Genomic DNA, 20,477 nt, shown 5'->3' on the forward strand with positions numbered 1-20,477 from the left:
AAAAATCTTCACACTAATAGAAATAAACGAATATAAAAACACAAAACCATAACAACCTTGACACAAACGCACACACACTCTTCCCACATTCACTCCTCTATGTGCGTTGTTATGTCAGTTGACTAATGTCCAAGGGTAATTACAAGGCAGAATTTTAACTCATGTGTTTGTGAAGGCACTTTTTCAAAACATACACTCCAAAAAGTACAAGTTAAAAATAACCCAATTTAATTTTTTTTTTGTAAACCCACTGCTGGGTAAATATTGGACAGAACACACACTGGGTTATTTTAGCAAGCCGGTTGGGATGCGTGAATAACCCTTCATGTTTGGTTGTTGGGATTACCCAAACGTGGGTTAATTTAAAACATGGGTTATTTAATTTTTTGTAAAAATGTTTTATCCTTAGATTATTTTTAGGAGGTGTGGTTTATTAGTGGTGTGGCTTTCAGATTGTTATTTTTGGCCCCCGTGAGAGTAAATATCATCCCTGTTCATCATCTTAAGTTTGTCCACTGCAAATTGAAACTTTCCTTGAATATTTTGGCAAATTACATATATAACAAAGTGCTAACTATCCTAACATTGGGATAATCATAGGCTTTTAAAACATGTTAAACTCTGAAATCTGTGAGAATTAATATGATAAAGTCTGCTTGAAACACTTTAGTTGTTTAGTGTATAGTTATCCCTGATAAAATCAGTGTAAAGCTGAAAGTTCATTGAATTCTGGTTGAGTTAACACTGACAGAAACCAGGTTTCCATCCAACCTTTTTATGCGAGTGAAGTACATGTCAGATAAAAAATGTCATGACAGGCCTGATGGAAACAGCAAATGTAAACGTTCCAAATGTTGACACAACAAAATAGGCTCAACAAGGTGGGATCTTTTTGTGTTGGTAAAATGTAATATGCGAGAAAGAAACGGCGGTGGAAAAACTTTTATGAGAAAGTACTTATAGAATAATCATCATATCAAAGTAAACTTGGAGTCATGACATGACATATTGTGTGGTCCTCCCACTATGACTCGGGAAAGCATGCAGTTTATTAGACTACAGATTAAATAAATTATGGTGAACTTCACAGGGTGGTGAAAGTGCAAGGTGATGAGCTTGATGCTCCTTTCTAATAAATATTGAGGGGCTTATTCTGTTGACATTATGATCGATGCTTGGCTGCCATTTGACAAATAAAAATTCTCTTTCTCTTCTGTCCATAAAAATCTCATCATGTAACGTTAGTAGGCTTCACCCGCACTGTATCTGCTAGCTGTTGGCTAGAGCGCACGTGTCAATACCAGAGTCGACACATTCACTATATAATGCAATTTTCTTGTGACAAAACCATCAGTAGAGTTGAAAATGAGATGGAAACCCATTTAACTAGTATTTTTTATTTGGTACATGGGAATGTAACTGTAAAAGTTATTTTTTATGTGGACTATGTCATCACGCACAGCCTTTTCTCCGCAACAAGTACATTTGATGGAAACACATCTCTTTTTGGAAAATACACATATTGTTTTTATGCTGAGTTTAGAAAATTCGCAAGAAAATCTGTCGCCAATTGGATGGAAACATAGCTAGTGAGTAAAATACAAACACATGGAAGTGATACAATTACCAAGACAAATAGTAGAATAAAAAGCTTGACATTATATCACATTGTAAAAAACATTATTATCTAAAAGATAAGGGAGAGCAGAGACGGAGAGAGCGAGAGGGATGGCCCACGTTCAGCATTAGGGTAGGTAGGGGATTGAGAGGGGGTGAGAGGAGGAAGACACATTGCCATGCAGCACGAACGCAGAGAAGGGAAGTTAACAAAAAGGAGAGAAAAGAGACAGAGGGGAGGAGAGAAGAGAAGAGAAAGATGATAGGACAGTAGAAAAAAAGAAATAAAAATAAGGAAGAGTAAGAGGAAAAAAGGAGAGAGTAGAGAGAGAGATGGAGAGAGAGGGTAAAGAGAGGTATTATATCTAGTGTTCTTACCTCTGGGAGGTAGAGGAAGGCGGGGGGACATTGCAGAGAGTGGGGTAGCATCCCAGCACCGGAGAGCAGCACACAGCCAGAGTTAGCCATGGAGCACAGCATTGAGAGGCGGGATGACTTACGCATAGAGAACACTGAGATACACCCTGACACACTCTATCTAGCACTCTGTTTATCTTCCTTCTCTTCCTGTCTTTACGTCTTTTTCTCTCTGTCTGTTTATCTCTTTATAATCTCTACTGGTGTCCTGATTTGGTCCGGCAATTCTTTATTTATTTTCCTCCTAATTCACTTCTTTCTTGCTATAAAAGAACTGCTAGAAAGTTATGGGAATCACACACACACTGGCGCGGACGAGCATCGGACGGATAGAAGCATATGTGGTGGGGGCTGACGCCTGCCTCTTCTGTTCTCCTCTTTTCTCTCTGTTCTCTCTGTTTACTTTGACAGCGAGGGAGAAGCCTATGCACGAGTGCAGGAGACTAGGGGGAGGGACCAGGGGCTGGGATAGGGGGGTAGGAGCAGGGGGAAGAGAAAAGAGGGGGAAGGGTGGAAGCATTCCGCAACAGAAGGGGGAGGTCCTGGGAAGATGGAGGGAATGATTGGAGGAGAGTGGTTGGAGAGAGAGAAAGAGAGAGAGGGATAAACAGGAGAGGGAGCGGGGAAGTCTCAGGGGTATTCTAACATCAAATGGCCCAGTGCGTGCATGCGTGCGTGCGGACATTGATATTGGAGCAGGTGATCGGTGCGGTTGGTTAACCCTTCCTGGTGAGGTACGGGCACAGGACCGGGTGTGTGCGACGATAATAACGGACGGAATGACTGCCAGTACCATTGTAGGACAGGATAAATGTTTTGGTTTACCTGCATTAATCTCGAATGAATCTCTTTCCTGTGCCTTTTGTTTATGCATTACGTTTCTGTACAATGCTTTATCCATTATTCATATCTCAAATCAATTTCGTTGTTTACACAGGAGGAATTACAGATATTTTTATTTCCCCAAAATTAAAAACAGCTATTAGGTTTTGCATCAAAAATGACCTATTTATGCTTTGAGAATTCATCTTATTCTCCTATGATTAAACAAAAAAGAATAGTAATTGCAAGGTGGAATATGCACACGTAAAGAATTCCATTCTAATAGTAAAACAACGAAGAGCTCATGCAGGAATAATGCACATGCTTTATGTATTTGAAAATCGAAGGAGTTGCGCAATGGCTTAATTCAATTTAGAGCCACGCTGTTCTGAAGCTGCATTATAAAGCGTATCATTTCCCTAGAAAGAATACTGCTAATAACAGAATACTAATAATAAACTAGCACTGCTTCTCTCTCTGGGGTTTACAGGGACACACAGCACTATTTTCAGCATTTCTCAGAGTGAGTGTGTGTGTGTGTGTGTGCGCGCGTGCGTGCATCTATGTGTGTGCGTGTGTGTGTGCGCGTGCGTGCGTGCGTGCATGCATCTATGTGTGTGTGTGTGTGTGTGTATTACAACACTGACAAAATGTTTTAGTTTAATAAAGAATGCTGGGTTTGGCTGGTGTGTTGGAGGCAGGTTTTAGCGCAGGAGCTCCTCAGAGAGAATGCAGCACTCGCTAGCTGTGGTGGAGAGGGGGAAGAGGAGTGGAGGGAGAGAAAGGGCCGAGAGGAGCGGGAAGAGGAGTGGAGGGGGATACAAAAAGCAGAGAGAATTGTAAGGCTGGTTCAAACAAGGATTTTTCCCTCTCCTTTAGTTTCTTCCCTTCTCTTTTTTTCACTTCATTTTCTTCCCCTCTCTTTCTTTCTCCCATTCACATACACACCCTCCAACAACAATCTAAAATAGAGAGAAACTTTTGAAGGTGATAGAGGAAGGAACAGACCCAGTCACCTAGTACTGTATGGCAGCATTATTACATGCAGTTTCATCCCTCTTCATTTTCTACATGATTACAATTATGGTGCAGTCCAAGGGCGGACACAGACAGACACGGGGCTGATTGAATGGCACTGTAATATCCAATCTAGTTTATAACGTTTCATTATTTACCAATATTACTCCGATGGGCTGTCACACACGGTGGTAGTGAACGTGTGTGTAATTGTTGTGCATCCCTGTTGTATAATGGGTTTATATTGTATCACACATATCAATCATGCTTCGCTTCAAACCAACTGCGCTCTTTCAATATCACCTTCTTCTATTTTTAAATACACTGGAAAAAACTCATCTTATTAAAAAGAGGCACATTTTCTTTTTTTATGCATGTTTATGTTTTGTATTAGCATGTAACACATCAATAGCAGAAAGATCATCCCAAATTATTTTCATATTAATCCATGGAAATTACAACCATGTTTTTTGTTGGGTCATTATCATATTCCCTATTGATCTTGTCCTTGCCTTGTCTCCAGAAAGTTCACTGGGTAAAGTTTGTATTTATTTATTTACTTTTTGAACTAGTACCTGGACTTAAAATACCTGTGACACTGAGGCATCAAAGGCATGGAGCCTTAACTTCAAAGCAGGTTGAATTTATTGAAATATTTATAGTTTTTTTCTCATGACATATACTCTCCTGTTTATTGACACAATGCAAAGCATGAGAGAGGGAGAAAGAGGAGGTAGGAAGGAGGAGAGAGAGGGGGATGAGAGGGAAAGAGAAAGTGGAGGAAAAAGGGAGGAGTGACTGTGTGTATGCTTGCAGGTGTGTGCGTCTGTGTGTATCTGAATGTGTGAGTGTGTGTCTCAGCAAAGTGGGAGTCAATTGCTGTAATAAAATACAGTACAACACAGATACAACAAAAAGTACCCACATTACTAAGAGATGAGAGCTGCGGCCGCACATAGCAGGAAGAGAGGCCAGCTCGTATGCAAAAGACAGAGGTGGTAGGTTGACTTCACTCTGCAGGAAAGTCACTTTAAAACACAGCGGTGAGGGAAGCAGCAGGCAGAGACCCAGCTGGTTATGGTAAAAGAGAATAGTTGAGTGGAATCAAAGGTATGGAGAGGCATGATGATACTTGACAGGGTGTACATGGTGCTGTACTCTACTGTAAGATATTAGGCATTCTCCTTCTCTGCTCTGCCCCTGAGGTGCTTGTCCTCGGCAAGGTGGAATGCCACTCACTTATACTTTCTTCAGTTCGAGATGGTCTGTTGTCTCTCGCTCGCTCACTCTCATGCTCACAATCTCAAACAGTTTAAATAGATGAAAAGGCACTCGCCCACATATGAGAATTCAAAAGGTTCTTTGCTAATTCCAGGCATAGATTTCCTAAGGCATTGTTTCCCAACCCTGGTCCTCGACTACCCCCAACAGTACACATTTTTATTGTAACTCTGGTCCTCGAGTACCCCCAACAGTACACATTTGTATTGTAACTCTGGTCCTCGAGTACCCCCAACAGTACACATTTGTATTGTAACCCTGGTCCTCGAGTACCCCCAACAGTACACATTTTTATTGTAACCCTGGTCCTCGAATACCCCCAACAGTACACATTTGTATTGTAACTCTGGTCCTCGAGTACCCCCAACAGTACACATTTTTATTGTAACTCTGGTCCTCGAGTACCCCCAACAGTACACATTTGTATTGTAACTCTGGTCCTCGAGTACCCCCAACAGTACACATTTCTATTGTAACCCTGGTCCTCGAGTACCCCCAACAGTACACATTTGTATTGTAACTCTGGTCCTCGAGTACCCCCAACAGTACACATTTGTATTGTAACTCTGGTCCTAGAGTACCCCCAACAGTACACATTTGTATTGTAACCCTGGTCCTCGAGTACCCCCAACAGTACACATTTGTATTGTAACTCTGGTCCTAGAGTACCCCCAACAGTACACATTTGTATTGTAACCCTGGTCCTCGAGTACCCCCAACAGTACACATTTGTATTTTAACCCTGGACAAGCACACCTGATTCAACTAATCATCAAGCCCTCAATGAGTTGAATGAGGTGTGTTTGTCAAGGCTACAATGAAACTGTGTAATGTTGGGGGTACCCAAGGACCAGGGTTGGGAAACACTGTCCTAAGGCAGACATAGTCTGCTTCCCAAATGACACCCCCTTCCCTATTTAGTGCACAATTTTTGACCAGAGCCCTTTTCAAAAGTAGTGCACTACTTAGAGAATAGTGTGTTTTTGGAAACGCCCTCATTGTGAAAAAAAGGACCATATGGATATCTTTGGTCGCAATCCCTCCAGACTTTGAACTACACTCTATCACCACTGCAGCAGGATAGCCAGCTCCGTCCTCTGGCAGCGTGATCACACAGCAGCCCAAGAACAGGGCCTGGAGCTGGGGCTAAGAGCAGGGAGAGGAGGGGTGGAGGGGTGGACGGCTGGAGGTAGGTGTACATATCATGATATATTTTCATAGAACTGTACAGAACATCCTTAATTATGCTTTACTTATAAACTCAGCAAAAAAAGAAACGTCCCTTTTTCAGGACCCTGTCTTTCAAAGATAATTCGTAAAAATCTGAATAACTTCACAGATCTTCATTGTAAAGGGTTTAAACACTGTTTCCCATGCTTGTTCAAAGAACCATAAACAATTAATGAGCATGCACCTGTGGAACGGACGTTAAGACACTAACAGCTTACAGATGGTAGGCAATTAAGGTCACAGTTATGAAAACTTAGGACACTAAAGAGGCCTTTCTACTGACTCTGAAAAACACCAAAAGAAAGATGCCCAGGGGCCCTGCTCATCTGTGTGAATGTGCCTTAGGCATGCTGCAAGGAGGCATGAGGACTGCAGATGTGGCCAGGGCAATAAATTGCAATGTCCGTACTGTGAGACACCTAAGACAGCGCTACAGGGAGACAGGACGGACAGCTGATCGTCCTCGCAGTGGCAGACCATGTGTAACAACACCTGCAGAGGATCAGTACATCCGAACATCACACCTGCGGGGAAAGGTACAGGATGGCAACAACAAGTGCCCGAGTTACACCAGGAATGCACAATCCCTCCATCAGTGCTCAGACTGTCCGCAATAGGCTGAGAGAGGCTGGACTGAGGGCTTGTAGGCCTGTTGTAAGGCAGGTCCTCACCAGACATCACCGGCAACAGCGTCGCCTATGGGCACAAACCCACCGTCGCTGGACCAGACAGGACTGGCAGAAAGTGCTCTTCACTGATGAGTCGCTGTTTTGCCTCACCAGGGGTGAGTTTATCGTCGAAAGAACGAGCGTTACACCGAGGCCTGTACTGTGGAGCGGGATCGATTTGGAGGTGGAGGGTCCATCATGGTCTGGGGCGGTGTGTCACAGCATCATCGGATTGAGCTTGTTGTCATTGCAGGCAATCTCAATGCTGTGCGTTACAGGGAAGACATCCTCCTCCCTCATGTGGTACCCTTCCTGCAGGCTCATCCTGACATGACCCTCCAGCATGACAACGTCACCAGCCATACTGCTCGTTCTGTGTGTGATTTCCTGCAAGACAGGAATGTCAATGTTCTGCCATGGCCAGCGAAGAGCCCGGATCTCAATCCCATTGAGCACGTCTGGGACCTGTTGGATCGGAGTGTGAGGACTAGGGCCATTCCTCCCAGAAATGTCCGGGAACTTGCAGGTGCCTTAGTGGAAGAGTGGGGTAACATCTCACAGCAAGAACTGGCAAATCTGGTGCAGTCCATGAGGAGGAGATGCACTGCAGTACTTAGTGCAGCTGGTGGCAACACCAGATACTGACTGTTACTTTTGATTTTGATCCCCCCCTTTGTTCAGGGACACATTTTTCAATTTCTGTTAGTCACATGTTTGTGGAACTTAACCAGTTTATGTCTCAGTTGTTGAATCTTGTTATGTTCATACAAATACTTACACATGTTAAGTTTGCTGAAAATAAACGCAGTTGACAGTGAGAGGACATTTATTTTTTTGCTGAGTTTAGTATATATGCAGTAGCTTTAAGGTGTTAAAGCAGCATTTTTTCAAGGCCACCCTATAACTTTGCATAGGCTAAAATGTGATGATTATTTAGAGGAAAAGTGAAGGTCCAGCTTGATTTGTATCCATTGAAGACCATAGCCAAAGCCTGTCCTGACTCAGACCTAACACAGAGTGGGAGAGGAGAAAGGAGGAGATTTAAAAAAGGGTAAAAGCGTGTGTGTGATGGCGATGCTCAATGGAGTGTGTGTGGATGAGATGAGTGGTGATTCAACGTGCTAGGAAGGCTCCAGAACACCCGCGACGCTCCATCAACCTTTACAAAACCTCCCGTCAGCAAATGTCTGTGATAGAGCTGAAACACCAGGGTCCACACCGGGGCTTCACACAGCTTCATGCACACACACAGGCGTCTATACGCACGCACGCGCACGCGCACACACACACACACACACACACACACACACACACACACACACACACACACACACACACACACACACACACACACACACACACACACACACACACACACACACACACACACACACACACACACACACACGCATGCACCCACACCATGGGTTCACAGTGAGGCTGGAACCGGGGATAAGGACCTGCAAGGTTCAACGTGGCACGGCAGAAAACATTCTCACTAAGCACTTCACATCATTCACACTCACAGGATAACTACCCAGCTAGCACAAAATGGCTTTTGTATATGTCAAACCACATGGCATGCTAGCTCCATCCTGGTGGCGCTGTGGCGTAGGTATAGAGAACAGAAGGTTTGAATCTCACCGATGCCGTGTCAAAATAAATAAGTAATTAAACTAATAAAACAACATTTTAATTCCCTTCAAATAACCTGTCATTTCCATAACCTATCATTTCCTTTCTCAGAGGGTTAATGAAACATTCCAGGAAAGCTTTCAAGGAAATCAAATGAAATGTTCAATGAACCACAACTTCCACAGAACCAACGGTTCTAGCTGGGTTCTCTCTCACACACCCACACTGGACCTTTAATCTTGCTCGCCCTCTTTCTCTATCCAACAAGATGGGTAGGAATTTTAAGCATCAACTAACCAAATCAAATTAAAGTTTATTTGTCACGTGCGCCGAATACAACAGGTGTAGACTTTACAGTGAAATGTTTACTTACAGGCTCTAACCAATAGTGCAAAAAAGGTGTTAGGTGAACAATAGGTAAAGAAATAAAACAACAGTAAAAAGACAGGCTATATACAGTAGCGAGGCTATAAAAGTAGCGAGGCTACATGCAGACACTGGTTAGTCAGGCTGATTGAGGTAGTATGTACATGTAGATATGGTTAAAGTGACTATGTATATATGATGAACAGAGAGTAGCAGTAGCGTAAAAGAGGGGTTGGCGGGGGGGTGGTGGGTGATTTGATTTGATTTTTTGGTACCTTTCCCCAGATCTCATGGCTTGGTTTTTGCTCTGACGTGCACTGTCAACTGTGGGACCTTATATAGACAGGTGTGTGCCTTTCCAAATCATGTCCAATCAATTGAATTTACCACAGGTGGACTCAAATCAAGTTGTAGAAACATCTCAAGGATGATCAATGGAAACAGGATGCAGCTGAGCTCAATGAATACTTATGTAATTACGATATTTCTGTTGTTATTTGTAATACATTTGCAAACATTTCTAAAAACCTGTTTTTGCGTTTGTCATCATGGGGTATAGTGTGTAGATTGATGAGAATATATATATTTTTAATCCATTTTAGAATAAGGCTGCAACGTAACAAAATGTGGAAAAAGTCAAGGGGTCTGAATACTTTCCGATTACACTGTATATTTTGACAGTTTGCCTTTTCTGAATGTGTTTTTCAATGTGTTTCTATGGGCTTTAGTAGTAAAGGCAAAAATCTATATTTTATCAAATCATTTTTTTGTATATTTTTTTGATACCTAAAGGGGTCCTAAAAATCTAAATCAAATAGCTAAATGATCCATAGTATGATCATCTTAAAACAGTTCCATATGTCAGTTTAGCACCCACCAACATCTTAGACTCTAAGTAATGAAACAGGGTGGACCAGTCAGAAACCAGCCTCTTAGACTCTAAGGAATGAAACAGGGTGGACCAGTCAGAAACCAGCCTCTTAGACTCTAAGTAATGAAACAGGCTGGAATAGTCAGAAACCAGCCTCTTAGACTCTAAGGAATGAAACAGGGTGGACCAGTCAGAAACCAGCCTCTTAGACTCTAAGTAATGAAACAGGCTGGACCAGTCAGAAACCAGCCTTTTAGACTCTATGTAATGAAACAGGCTGGACCAGTCAGAAACCAGCCTTTAAAACGCTAAGGAATAAAACAGGGTGGACCAGTCAGAAACCAGCCTCTTAGACTCTAAGGAATGAAACAGGATTGACCAGTCAGAAACCAGCCTCTTAGACTCTAAGGAATAAAACATAAGTGTCAGAAACCATATGTGAGAATGACATCACACATTCATACGCAATACCAAAACTCCTGAAATACTGGAAGCAACATTTCAGGTGCATGTCACACACGCACACACGTATGTTTTACAATCCTCGAGGGGACCAAACAATTGATTCCCATTTTAAATCCTATTTTTAAAGCAAATATAATTCTCTAATTGTAACCCTAAACCTAACCTCTAAGCCTAGAATAGCCTTTTTCCTTATGGGCAACATCGAAATGTCTCCACAAAGTTCCTTGTTTTACTGTCCTTGTGAGGACTTCTGGTATCCACAAGGATAGTAAAACCAAAAACACTCTCTTTTGGGTAATTTGTGTTTGTAACAAGATACTTTTAGATGTATATTTTTCCCATCTCTGCACACACACATACACACCCTACTTTACAGTAATGTTAAACAAACGTTTCCTTGGAATTCATGCTACCTTTTTTTTACTGTAACTTACAGGTAACTGGCTGCCAGGTTATCGTAAAAACAACAGGATATTTTACAGTGTACCACATTACCCAACCAACCGCAGTGAGAGTTTTTAAACAGATGAACCGTCCTAACCTGACCTACCATCAGAGGGAATGTACAGTCTTATTTCTCCCATCTGACTAAACCAAATTGAGTTTGACCCCACACTGTGTAGATTACATTAGCGCAGGAGTGTAACATATGATTACCCTCCTCAAATTGGGTTATTAGGAAATAATGCTAAATCTAATTGGAAGTAAATTAGCTCGGGATGTGTGGTGTGTAGTGTGTGTGTGTGTGTGCGTGATATGTGTTTTTTATCGTCTAAAGACTCATTACAGAGTAGAAAGTAATAGCCCACCTCCAGGGCCTTGTTACTGTGTGTTTAGAAACGCACGCACGCACCCACCCACCCACCACACACACACACACACACACACACACACACACACACACACACACACACACACACACACACACACACACACACACACAACTGTGGATAGTCAAGCAGCGTGCACAAACTCGGACACTCTCTGGGACAGACACAACCTTACATCTACACTCTAAGAAAAGAGAGTTCAAGGGTTCTTTGGTAAAGGTGACGGTTCTATGTGGAACAATAATGACTCAAATAACCCTTTGAGCCCTTCAATGGTTCTTTGCAGTTCAGAAAGGGTTCTTTCCTCTTTTAGTAATAATCAAAATGTAGGGGCAGCAGCTCATTCAAAGCTCTTTTTGTGCAACCGTGAGCGAGAGTGTCATTCCAGTTGATCTAATCTGTTGTGTTATGCCATTAAATATTAAATATGGATGGCCAGTTACAGTGTCTTGTGAAAGGCTCATGAATGGCCTTGTGTCAATTGAGAACAGTTGACTAAATCACTGTTACTCAATTCTCTCCTTAGGGACCCCCAGCCTTTGCATAGCTAGCACACCTGATTCAACTTGTCAAATAAAACAACAATAATAATGCTTACAGAATCTGAACAATAACCATCTATAAAGAAAACCTGTATGGTTCCTTTAAAAGATCTACAAAGAACCTTTGAAATTGAGGTACATTCTTCATAGAACCACGATCCATAAAGTTTCTAAAAAGAACCATGAAAACGATTCTATTTAAAGTCCAAAGGGGTTATAACCGTAGCGGAACTGTCACGTCCTGACCAGTAATAGCGGTTATTTGTATTGTAGTTTGGTCAGGACGTGGCAGAGGGTATTTGTTTTATGTGGTTCGTGGTGGTGGTTTGTTTACATTTACATTACATTTAAGTCATTTAGCAGACGCTCTTATCCAGAGCGACTTACAAATTGGTGCATTCACCTTATGATATCCAGTGGAACAACCACTTTACAATAGTGCATCTAAATCTTTTAAGGGGGGGGGGTTAGAAGGATTACTTTATCCTATCCTAGGTATTCCTTAAAGAGGTGGGGTTTCAGGTGTCTCCGGAAGGTGGTGACTGACTCCGCTGTCCTGGCGTCGTGAGGGAGCTTGTTCCACCATTGGGGTGCCAGAGCAGCGAACAGTTTTGACTGGGCTGAGCGGGAACTGTGCTTCCTCAGAGGTAGGGGGGCCAGCAGGCCAGAGGTGGATGAACGCAGTGCCCTTGTTTGGGTGTAGGGCCTGATCAGAGCCTGAAGGTATGGAGGTGCCGTTCCCTTCACAGCTCCGTAGGCAATCACCATGGTCTTGTAGCGGATGCGAGCTTCAACTGGAAGCCAGTGGAGAAAGCGGAGGAGCGGGGTGACGTGAGAGAACTTGGGAAGGTTGAACACCAGACGGGCTGCGGCGTTCTGGATGAGTTGTAGGGGTTTAATGGCACAGGCAGGGAGCCCAGCCAACAGCGAGTTGCAGTAATCCAGATGGGAGATGACAAGTGCCTGGATTAGGACCTGCGAACGCTTCCTGTGTGAGGCAGGGTCGTACTCTGCGAATGTTGTAGAGCATGAACCTACAGGATCGGGTCACCGCCTTGATGTTAGTGGAGAATGACAGGGTGTTGTCCAGGATCACGCCAAGGTTCTTAGCACTCTGGGAGGAGGACACAAGGGAGTTGTCAACCGTGATGGCGAGATCATGGAACGGGCAGTCCTTCCCCGGGAGGAAGAGCAGCTCCGTCTTGCCGAGGTTTAGCTTGAGCTGGTGATCTGTCATCCACACTGATATGTCTGACAGACATGCAGAGATGCGATTCGCCGCCTGGTTATCAGAAGGGGGAAAGGAGAAGATTAATTGTGTGTCGTCTGCATAGCAATGATAGGAGAGACCATGTGAAGATATGACAGAGCCAAGTGACTTGGTGTATAGCGAGAATAGGAGAGGGCCTAGAACAGAGCCCTGGGGGACACCAGTGGTGAGAGCGCATTGTGCGGAGACAGATTCTCGCCACGCCACCTGGTAGGAGCGACCTGTCAGGTAGGACGCAATCCAAGCGTGGGCCGCGCTGGAGATGCCCAACTCGGAGAGGGTGGAGAGGAGGATCTGATGGTTCACAGTATCAAAGGCAGCAGATAGGTCTAGAAGGATGAGAGCAGAGGAGAGAGAGTTAGCTTTAGCAGTGCGGAGAGCCTCCGTGACACAGAGAAGAGCAGTCTCAGTTGAATGCCCAGTCTTGAAACCTAACTGATTAGGATCAAGAAGGTCATTCTGAGAGAGATAGCAGGAGAGCTGGCCAAGGACGGCACGTTCAAGAGTTTTGGAGAGAAAAGAAAGAAGGGATACTGGTCTGTAGTTGTTGACATCGGAGGGATCGAGTGTAGGTTTTTTCAGAAGGGGTGCAACTCTCGCTCTCTTGAAGACGGAAGGGACGTAGCCAGCGGTCAAGGATGAGTTGATGAGCGAGGTGAGGAAGGGGAGAAGGTCTCCGGTAATGGTCTGGAGAAGAGAGGAGGGGATAGGGTCAAGTGGGCAGGTTGTTGGGCGGCCGGCCGTCACAAGACGCGAGATTTCATCTGGAGAGAGAGGGGAGAAAGAGGTCAAAGCACAGGGTAGGGCAGTGTGAGTAGGACCAGCGGTGTTGTTTGACTTAGCAAACGAGGATCGGATATCGTCAACCTTCTTTTCAAAATGGTTGACGAAGTCATCCGCAGAGAGGGAGGAGGGGGGGGAGGGGGAGGAGGATTCAGGAGGGAGGAGAAGGTAGCAAAGAGCTTCCTAGGGTTAGAGGCAGATGCTTGGAATTTAGAGTGGTAGAAAGTGGCTTTAGCAGCAGAGACAGAAGAGGAGAATGTAGAGAGGAGGGAGTGAAAGGATGCCAGGTCCGCAGGGAGGCGAGTTTTCCTCCATTTCCGCTCGGCTGCCCGGAGCCCTGTTCTGTGAGCTCGTAGTGAGTCGTCGAGCCACGGAGCAGGAGGGGAGGACCGAGCCGGCCTGGAGGATAGGGGACAGAGAAAATCAAAGGATGTAGAAAGGGAGGAGAGGAGGATTGAGGAGGCAGAATCAGGAGATAGGTTGGAGAAGGTTTGAGCAGAGGGAAGAGATGATAGGATGGAAGAGGAGAGAGTAGCGGGAGAGAGAGAGCGAAGGTTGGGACGGCGCAATACCATCCGAGTAGGGGCAGAGTGAGAAGTGTTGGATGAGAGCAAGAGGGAAAAGGATACAAGGTAGTGGTCGGAGATTTGGAGGGGAGTTGCAATGAGATTAGTGGAAGAACAGCATCTAGTAAAGATGAGGTCAAGCGTATTGCCTGCCTTGTGAGTAGGGGGGGAAGGTGAGAGGGTGAGGTCAAAAGAGGAGAGGAGTGGAAAGAAGGAGGCAGAGAGGAATGAGTCAAAGGTAGACGTGGGGAGATTAAAGTCACCCAGAACTGTGAGAGGTGAGCCATCCTCAGGAAAGGAACTTATCAAGGCGTCAAGCTCATTGATGAACTCTCCAAGGGAACCTGGAGGGCGATAAATGATAAGAATGTTAAGCTTGAAAGGGCTGGTAACTGTGACAGCATGGAATTCAAATGAGGAGATAGACAGATGGGTCAGGGGAGAAAGAGAGAATGTCCACTTGGGAGAGATGAGGATTCCAGTGCCACCACCCCGCTGGCTCGATGCTCTAGGGGTATGCGAGAACACGTGGGCAGACGAAGAGAGAGCAGTAGGAGTAGCAGTGTTATCTGTGGTAATCCATGTTTCCGTCAGCGCCAGGAAGTCTAGGGACTGGAGGGTAGCATAGGCTGATATGAACTCAGCCTTGTTGGCTGCAGATCGGCAGTTCCAGAGGCTGCCGGAGACCTGGAACTCCACGTGAGTCGTGCGCGCTGGGACCACCAGGTTAGAGTGGCAGCGGCCACGCGGTATGAAGCGTTTGTATGGCCTGTGCAGAGAGGAGAGAACAGGGATAGACAGACACATAGTTGACAAGCTACAGAAGTGTTGTTTCTTGTATTATTGTCTCTTGTGTCTTTAGAGAACTGTTTCACTTTGATATCCTTTTTCTTCTGTCCTGATTTTCTCTTTCTTTTCTTCTGTTAACTGTTTAGAAGGGTGTTTGATTTATTATTTCCGGGTTTTGGGTTATGTTCTATGTTTTTTGTATTTCTATGTTCTCTCTAGTTTAGTATTTCTATGTCTAGGTAATTGGGTATTGGACTCTCAATTGGAGGCAGGTATTTTTAGTTGACTCTGATTGAGAGTCCTATATATAGGTATGTGTTTTGTTTGTGTTTTGTGGGAGATTGTTTCTGTGTATAGCGTCAAGCCTTACAGGACTGTTATTCGTAGTTGTTTCTTTTTTGTGTACGTGTTTATTTTTGGTTCACCTTCTTTGCCAACTAAAATAAAAAGAAGATGAGTGCACATTTCCCCACTGCGTCTTGGTCCGCTTTATCCGACGACAACCGTGACAGGAACTCTTCTTTGGTGCTATATATATCCTTTTGTTCTTTATAGAACCTTAGGAAAGGGTTATTTATAGCACCATAAAGGTTCCATTTAGAACCTTATTAGCATTGTTCTTCATAGAACCTTCAAAAAAAGCTTCCATATAGCAACAGAAATGGATCCGCTATGGTTACGAGCACAATAATCTTTTTTTGGTGTGTACAGATGTTAATTTGATCACTCTTTTGTTACTGAGAATTTTCATGCACAGCAGGAAATGTAAACGTGTAGTGTATTCAAGGTTTAAAATGGCTTCTAAAGCTTGTCATTTCCACTATAAAATGTCGGCCTTGATTTGCACTCATAAAAAACATATCAACCCCAACAAAAAATGTTCCATTAATTCACATTTCCTTTGATGCAGGATAATTTTCCTGCTGTAGCAAACTGGCTCAAATTAAGATCCTACATCTGTAGCTTTCATTGTTAATAATTTACATCTCGCTTTAATGTATCTATGCATTGGTTGCTGTGGGCTGCGGCTGGGCTACTCCGGTAGCCGTGGTAGCGGTGGAGTCTCTCCTCTTGGCACTGAGCAGTAATAGAGGGCCTGACACGGCAGTATTTCATTCAGGGGAGTTGACTTCAGGGGCTCGCTGCCGGGGTAGAAGCCTAGGATGGAACCCCTTCCCTGGACTGCAAGGGCTGCCCAGCCTCCCTGAGGAGCGTAGAGGATGGAGCCTTTAACGTTCAGCATATCTGTTAGCAGAGCATCCATCATCTGAGCAGAAAGCAGGAGAGAGGAGCAAGACACGGGTCCATCACAGACGTCGGCCCCTCATCACTCTATTCTTTGTTCTCTCTCACATCTCATCCTCGTCAATTTCTTTCTTTCATTTTTTTACATGGGCACGTACACACACATGACTGCACATGCATACACACATTTGATCATGCTCATCCTCCTCTTCACCCGGTCTTTCTTTTTCTCTGTCTCTCGCTCTCTCTGGTGCTCTGTATTTCACTTTCCCCTTTCCTTTTCTGAAGACACTGCTGCTGAAAAAATACATCAGAAAAAATAAGAAAGAAAAAGAGTCTGTTCAATCTTTATGCGAGTTCATGCAGTGCGAAGGACTCGCTCCAGCACCTTTTTACATTTTGACGTCACAGAAATGCATTTCTCAATCCTCCTCGTTCTGCTTTAGTTCTCCCCATTGTCGGCCGCAATATATCTCACACACACGCATACGCGCGCACGCACGCACACACGCACACGCACACACACACACACCGCAACACCAACATTAGCATTTCGGCAAAACGAGTGCCTGTGATTTATCTGAGAGAAGAGGAGGTTCTGAACAGAGAAAAAAAAGTACAGTATAACTTTTTCCCTGAATGTATAAGCATTTTTTCTCTGGGCCTCAATTTACAAAAGTGCTTTGTAGGAGAAGAACAGTCATTTTCTGCAGTTGGGCTGGTGCTTTCACCAGAGGTGTGTGTGTGTGTGTGTGTGTGTGTGTGTGTGTGTGTGTGTGTGTGTGTGTGTGTGTGTGTGTGTGTGTGTGTGGGGGGGGGGGGGGGGGGTATTCATGTGTCAAGGGGTCAGAAGACGAGTGAGATCAAGAGAGAAATAACAAGCGTTAGAAAGAAGAAAAAGTGAGGAAGATAGAGAGTGACAGAAAGAAGAGAAGAAAAGAGAGGGAGAGAGGGGGAAAAAGAGAGGGCTGATGATGAAGAGAAGAGGGGAGGATGGGTAGAGGTGGGGGAGTGAAATAAAAGAGGAGGGAAGCAGAACAGGATGGAAATCAGGATACACCATTAGAGAATGGGAAGAGAGAAAGAGGAGAGGATAAGGGACAGGTGGGAATGGATGGAGGGAGTAAAAGAGGGAGGCAAAATGCCTTAGATAAAAATGAGACGAAGGGAGAAGGAAGGGAGGATAGAGGTAGGAATGAAGGGAGGGAATAAAATACAGAGGGTGCGTGGGCCTGCCAGGTTATTTTCTGTATTATCTAGCAAGCGGAACTCATACATTCCCTGGGCTAGGCCTTGTCTGATTTATCCTTGTTCTAGCAGGTAATTTAGCTTTTCTCCCGGGACCTCTAGACTGTACACCTACCTACCCACCTACCTACTACCTCAACGTTTGCTGTCTGTCTATGCTTTGTTTTGGTTGGGGATTTTCACATCTCAAATATGTAATCCTTTCAGGAGAGAATATAACTCAATTATCCCTCAATGTTGTTTTTTTCTTTTTTCTCTTCTATTCTCCTTGGATGTAAAACAAACATAGCTGTCTGGTTTAACAAGCACAACGAATGGAGAGAACAGAAAAGGAAGACAATCTAACAAAACACAAATCCGAAATTGTGTATGATTGTAAAGTCTGATCCAGACATGGCATATAACATAAAGTCAGTATATTCCCTATTCATTCATTCCCCCCCCTCTCTCTCTCTTTTTATCTTCTCTTAGCTTGACAGACTTTCACATTTCACCTCTCTCCTCCTCTCTTATTCTCGTTCCCTCTAAGACTGTTGATCTCCTCCCTGACTCTGTGGTCAGGCATTGCAGTTGTCCTATGTGGTCAGGTACTGTGGTCTGGTTGTGGTTGTCTTCGAGGAAACCTTAGGTTGTGTGGAGAATAAAATTCTGCATTCTGACTGCTGGGAAGGAATGACATACATTTCCCATGATGCAGTGGAGCAGCAGAGTAGCCCACAACCTGAGAATGAAAAGGAAGAAGTAAAAAAGAAAGGATACAGTATGTCTGTATCTCAGAGTGTGACGGAAGGAGAGAAAATACCACTTCCTACATTCCAAGGGGGACAATAACTGATGCCATCTACAGTATATCATATAAGCCATTTGGCAGATGCTGTTATCCAAGGCAATTTACAGTCATGAGTGTATACATTTCACTTATGGGTGGTCGCGGGAATCAAACCCACTAACCCGACACTGCAAACTCCATAATCTATCAACTGAGCAACAGAAGACAACACTGCATTGTACCGCACTATACTGTATAACAATAAGTATACTATAATGTATGGTCCCTGTACTGTATAACAATAAATATGCTATAATGTATGGTCACTGTACTGTATAACAATAAGTATACTATAATGTATGGTCCCTGTACTGTATAACAATAAATATACTATAATGTATGGTCACTATACTGTATAACAATAAATATACTATAATGTATGGTCACTGTACTGTAAATAAATATACTATAATGTATGGTCACTGTACTGTATAACAATAAATATACTATAATGTATGGTCACTGTACTGTATATTCCTCAGTGAAAAATTACTGTGAATTAATGCAAACTATATTATGCACAACGGCTTAACAACAACAAAAGGATTGTCCCATGTTAAACAAGGTGTGCATTACTCTAACCTGACGTGGGCACCAAAGTGTTTATTCTCCTGATGGTGAAGCCAACTCAGTACGAGCTGCATTGTTTGGCTCACACTCACAAACACAATAAGAGGGCACTCTGCCTGCAACAGAGACACAGGTGTGTGTTTGTCCCAACAGAGAGTGTGTGCTGTGTGTGTGTGTGTGTCTTTGTCGGATGGCAAACTGGCGCTCTTCAAAGCCCTGATGCCCACTGGCATCATTGTAGCAAACGGTGCTGTTGTTGAGGAGAAGGATAACAGCTGGCATTGTGTGTGTGTGTGTGTGTGTGTGTGTGTGTGTGTGTCTGTGTGTGTGGTAGGTTCTGAAGACCAGTGCAGACGTGTCAGCGACCAGTGCCACATCCAACATGATATTCCACCACCCTGCCACACACCAACACCCACAGTCTACCCTTGCGCAATACATTGCCGTGAACCTTTTGTTGCAGACAGTAGGTTTTCCAGGCACATTGATTTTCCAGAAATGTGCTGTTAACATTTCACGCACCAAAAAATAAATAAAATAATAACATCCAATTTGATAATCAAAAATCCTCCAAACTCACATTTCCTAGTTGTTACTGCTAAATAAAAACATCATCTTAATGTCAAAGACTACATATTGACTGAATAGTCCAGTCTCTCTGTACTCTGCTACTCCGTCATTCTGTATTTGAGGCTGGTGGCGCCGTGCAGAGGCAGCGAAAGGCATCGGCAGCAAAACAACGACAGTATTTCATTCCAACAACAAGAGTAAATGGCTTTCCCTACGTAAAATTATTATGCTGAGTTTCTGGACTGAGTTTCTGGACTGAGTTTGTGTGTGGCGGCCATGTGAATGGTGTAAACCAAATTGATGTTTTTGAACATGTAATCCCCAATAATTTCCAGGTTAAGAACATTTTTAAACCTGTGTGGTGGCTTGGGATAGCACCTGAATTTAACGTGTTTTTGTGTGCGTGCGTTTGTGTGCGGACACGCTTGCATGTGTGTGTGTGTGTGTTCGTTCGGCATGTATTTTTGTGTGTGTGCATGTCCGCATGTGTCAGGCAGCACAGAGAGAGATCCAGAGAGTTAGGTCCCTGGAGTGTAAGCCCAGTAATCTACAAATGGCTGTGTGCTATTAAACCTCTAATTCAGCTGGATTAAAGGCTTTGCAGAACATAATCCCCTTGCCCAGGTTTTTAGGAGTTCGCTCAAGGTGCTGCATTAAATATTAATGTATCGATGGAGGGAGGGAGACAAGAGGGGGGAAATTAGAGGAGTGTAATTTCACTTTGAGGAAAATGGAACAGGGGTTTGGTGGTAAACCCAGGGACTTCAGAGTAAGGTAACATCTATAGCAAACTGCTAAAGATGAGGACGCACATACAGTAGGTACACAAGCACACACAGTGCTCCA

The 20,477-nt window shown here is 43.9% G+C and overlaps 1 protein-coding gene across 6 annotated transcripts in view; it reads right to left on the reverse strand.

Annotated features, from left to right (window-relative positions):
- Nucleotides 1–20,477, reverse strand: part of rbfox3a (RNA binding fox-1 homolog 3a) — a 748,768-nt gene that overhangs the window by 166,404 nt on the left and 561,887 nt on the right. The window contains exon 1 of one of the 6 annotated variants that reach the window (XM_014212862.3): nucleotides 1,996–2,459. The exons of the other annotated variants lie outside the window; for them this stretch is intronic. Within the exon in view, the coding sequence (XP_014068337.1) occupies nucleotides 1,996–2,121 (126 nt within the window). The 5' untranslated portion in view covers nucleotides 2,122–2,459. Of the gene's footprint in view, nucleotides 1–1,995; nucleotides 2,460–20,477 lie in introns of those variants that run through there. 6 annotated transcript variants of the gene reach the window in all.

The sequence above is a fragment of the Salmo salar genome, chromosome 01, assembly GCF_965601325.2.
Source record: "Salmo salar chromosome 01, fSalSal1, whole genome shotgun sequence".
Lineage (NCBI taxonomy): Eukaryota > Metazoa > Chordata > Actinopteri > Salmoniformes > Salmonidae > Salmo > Salmo salar.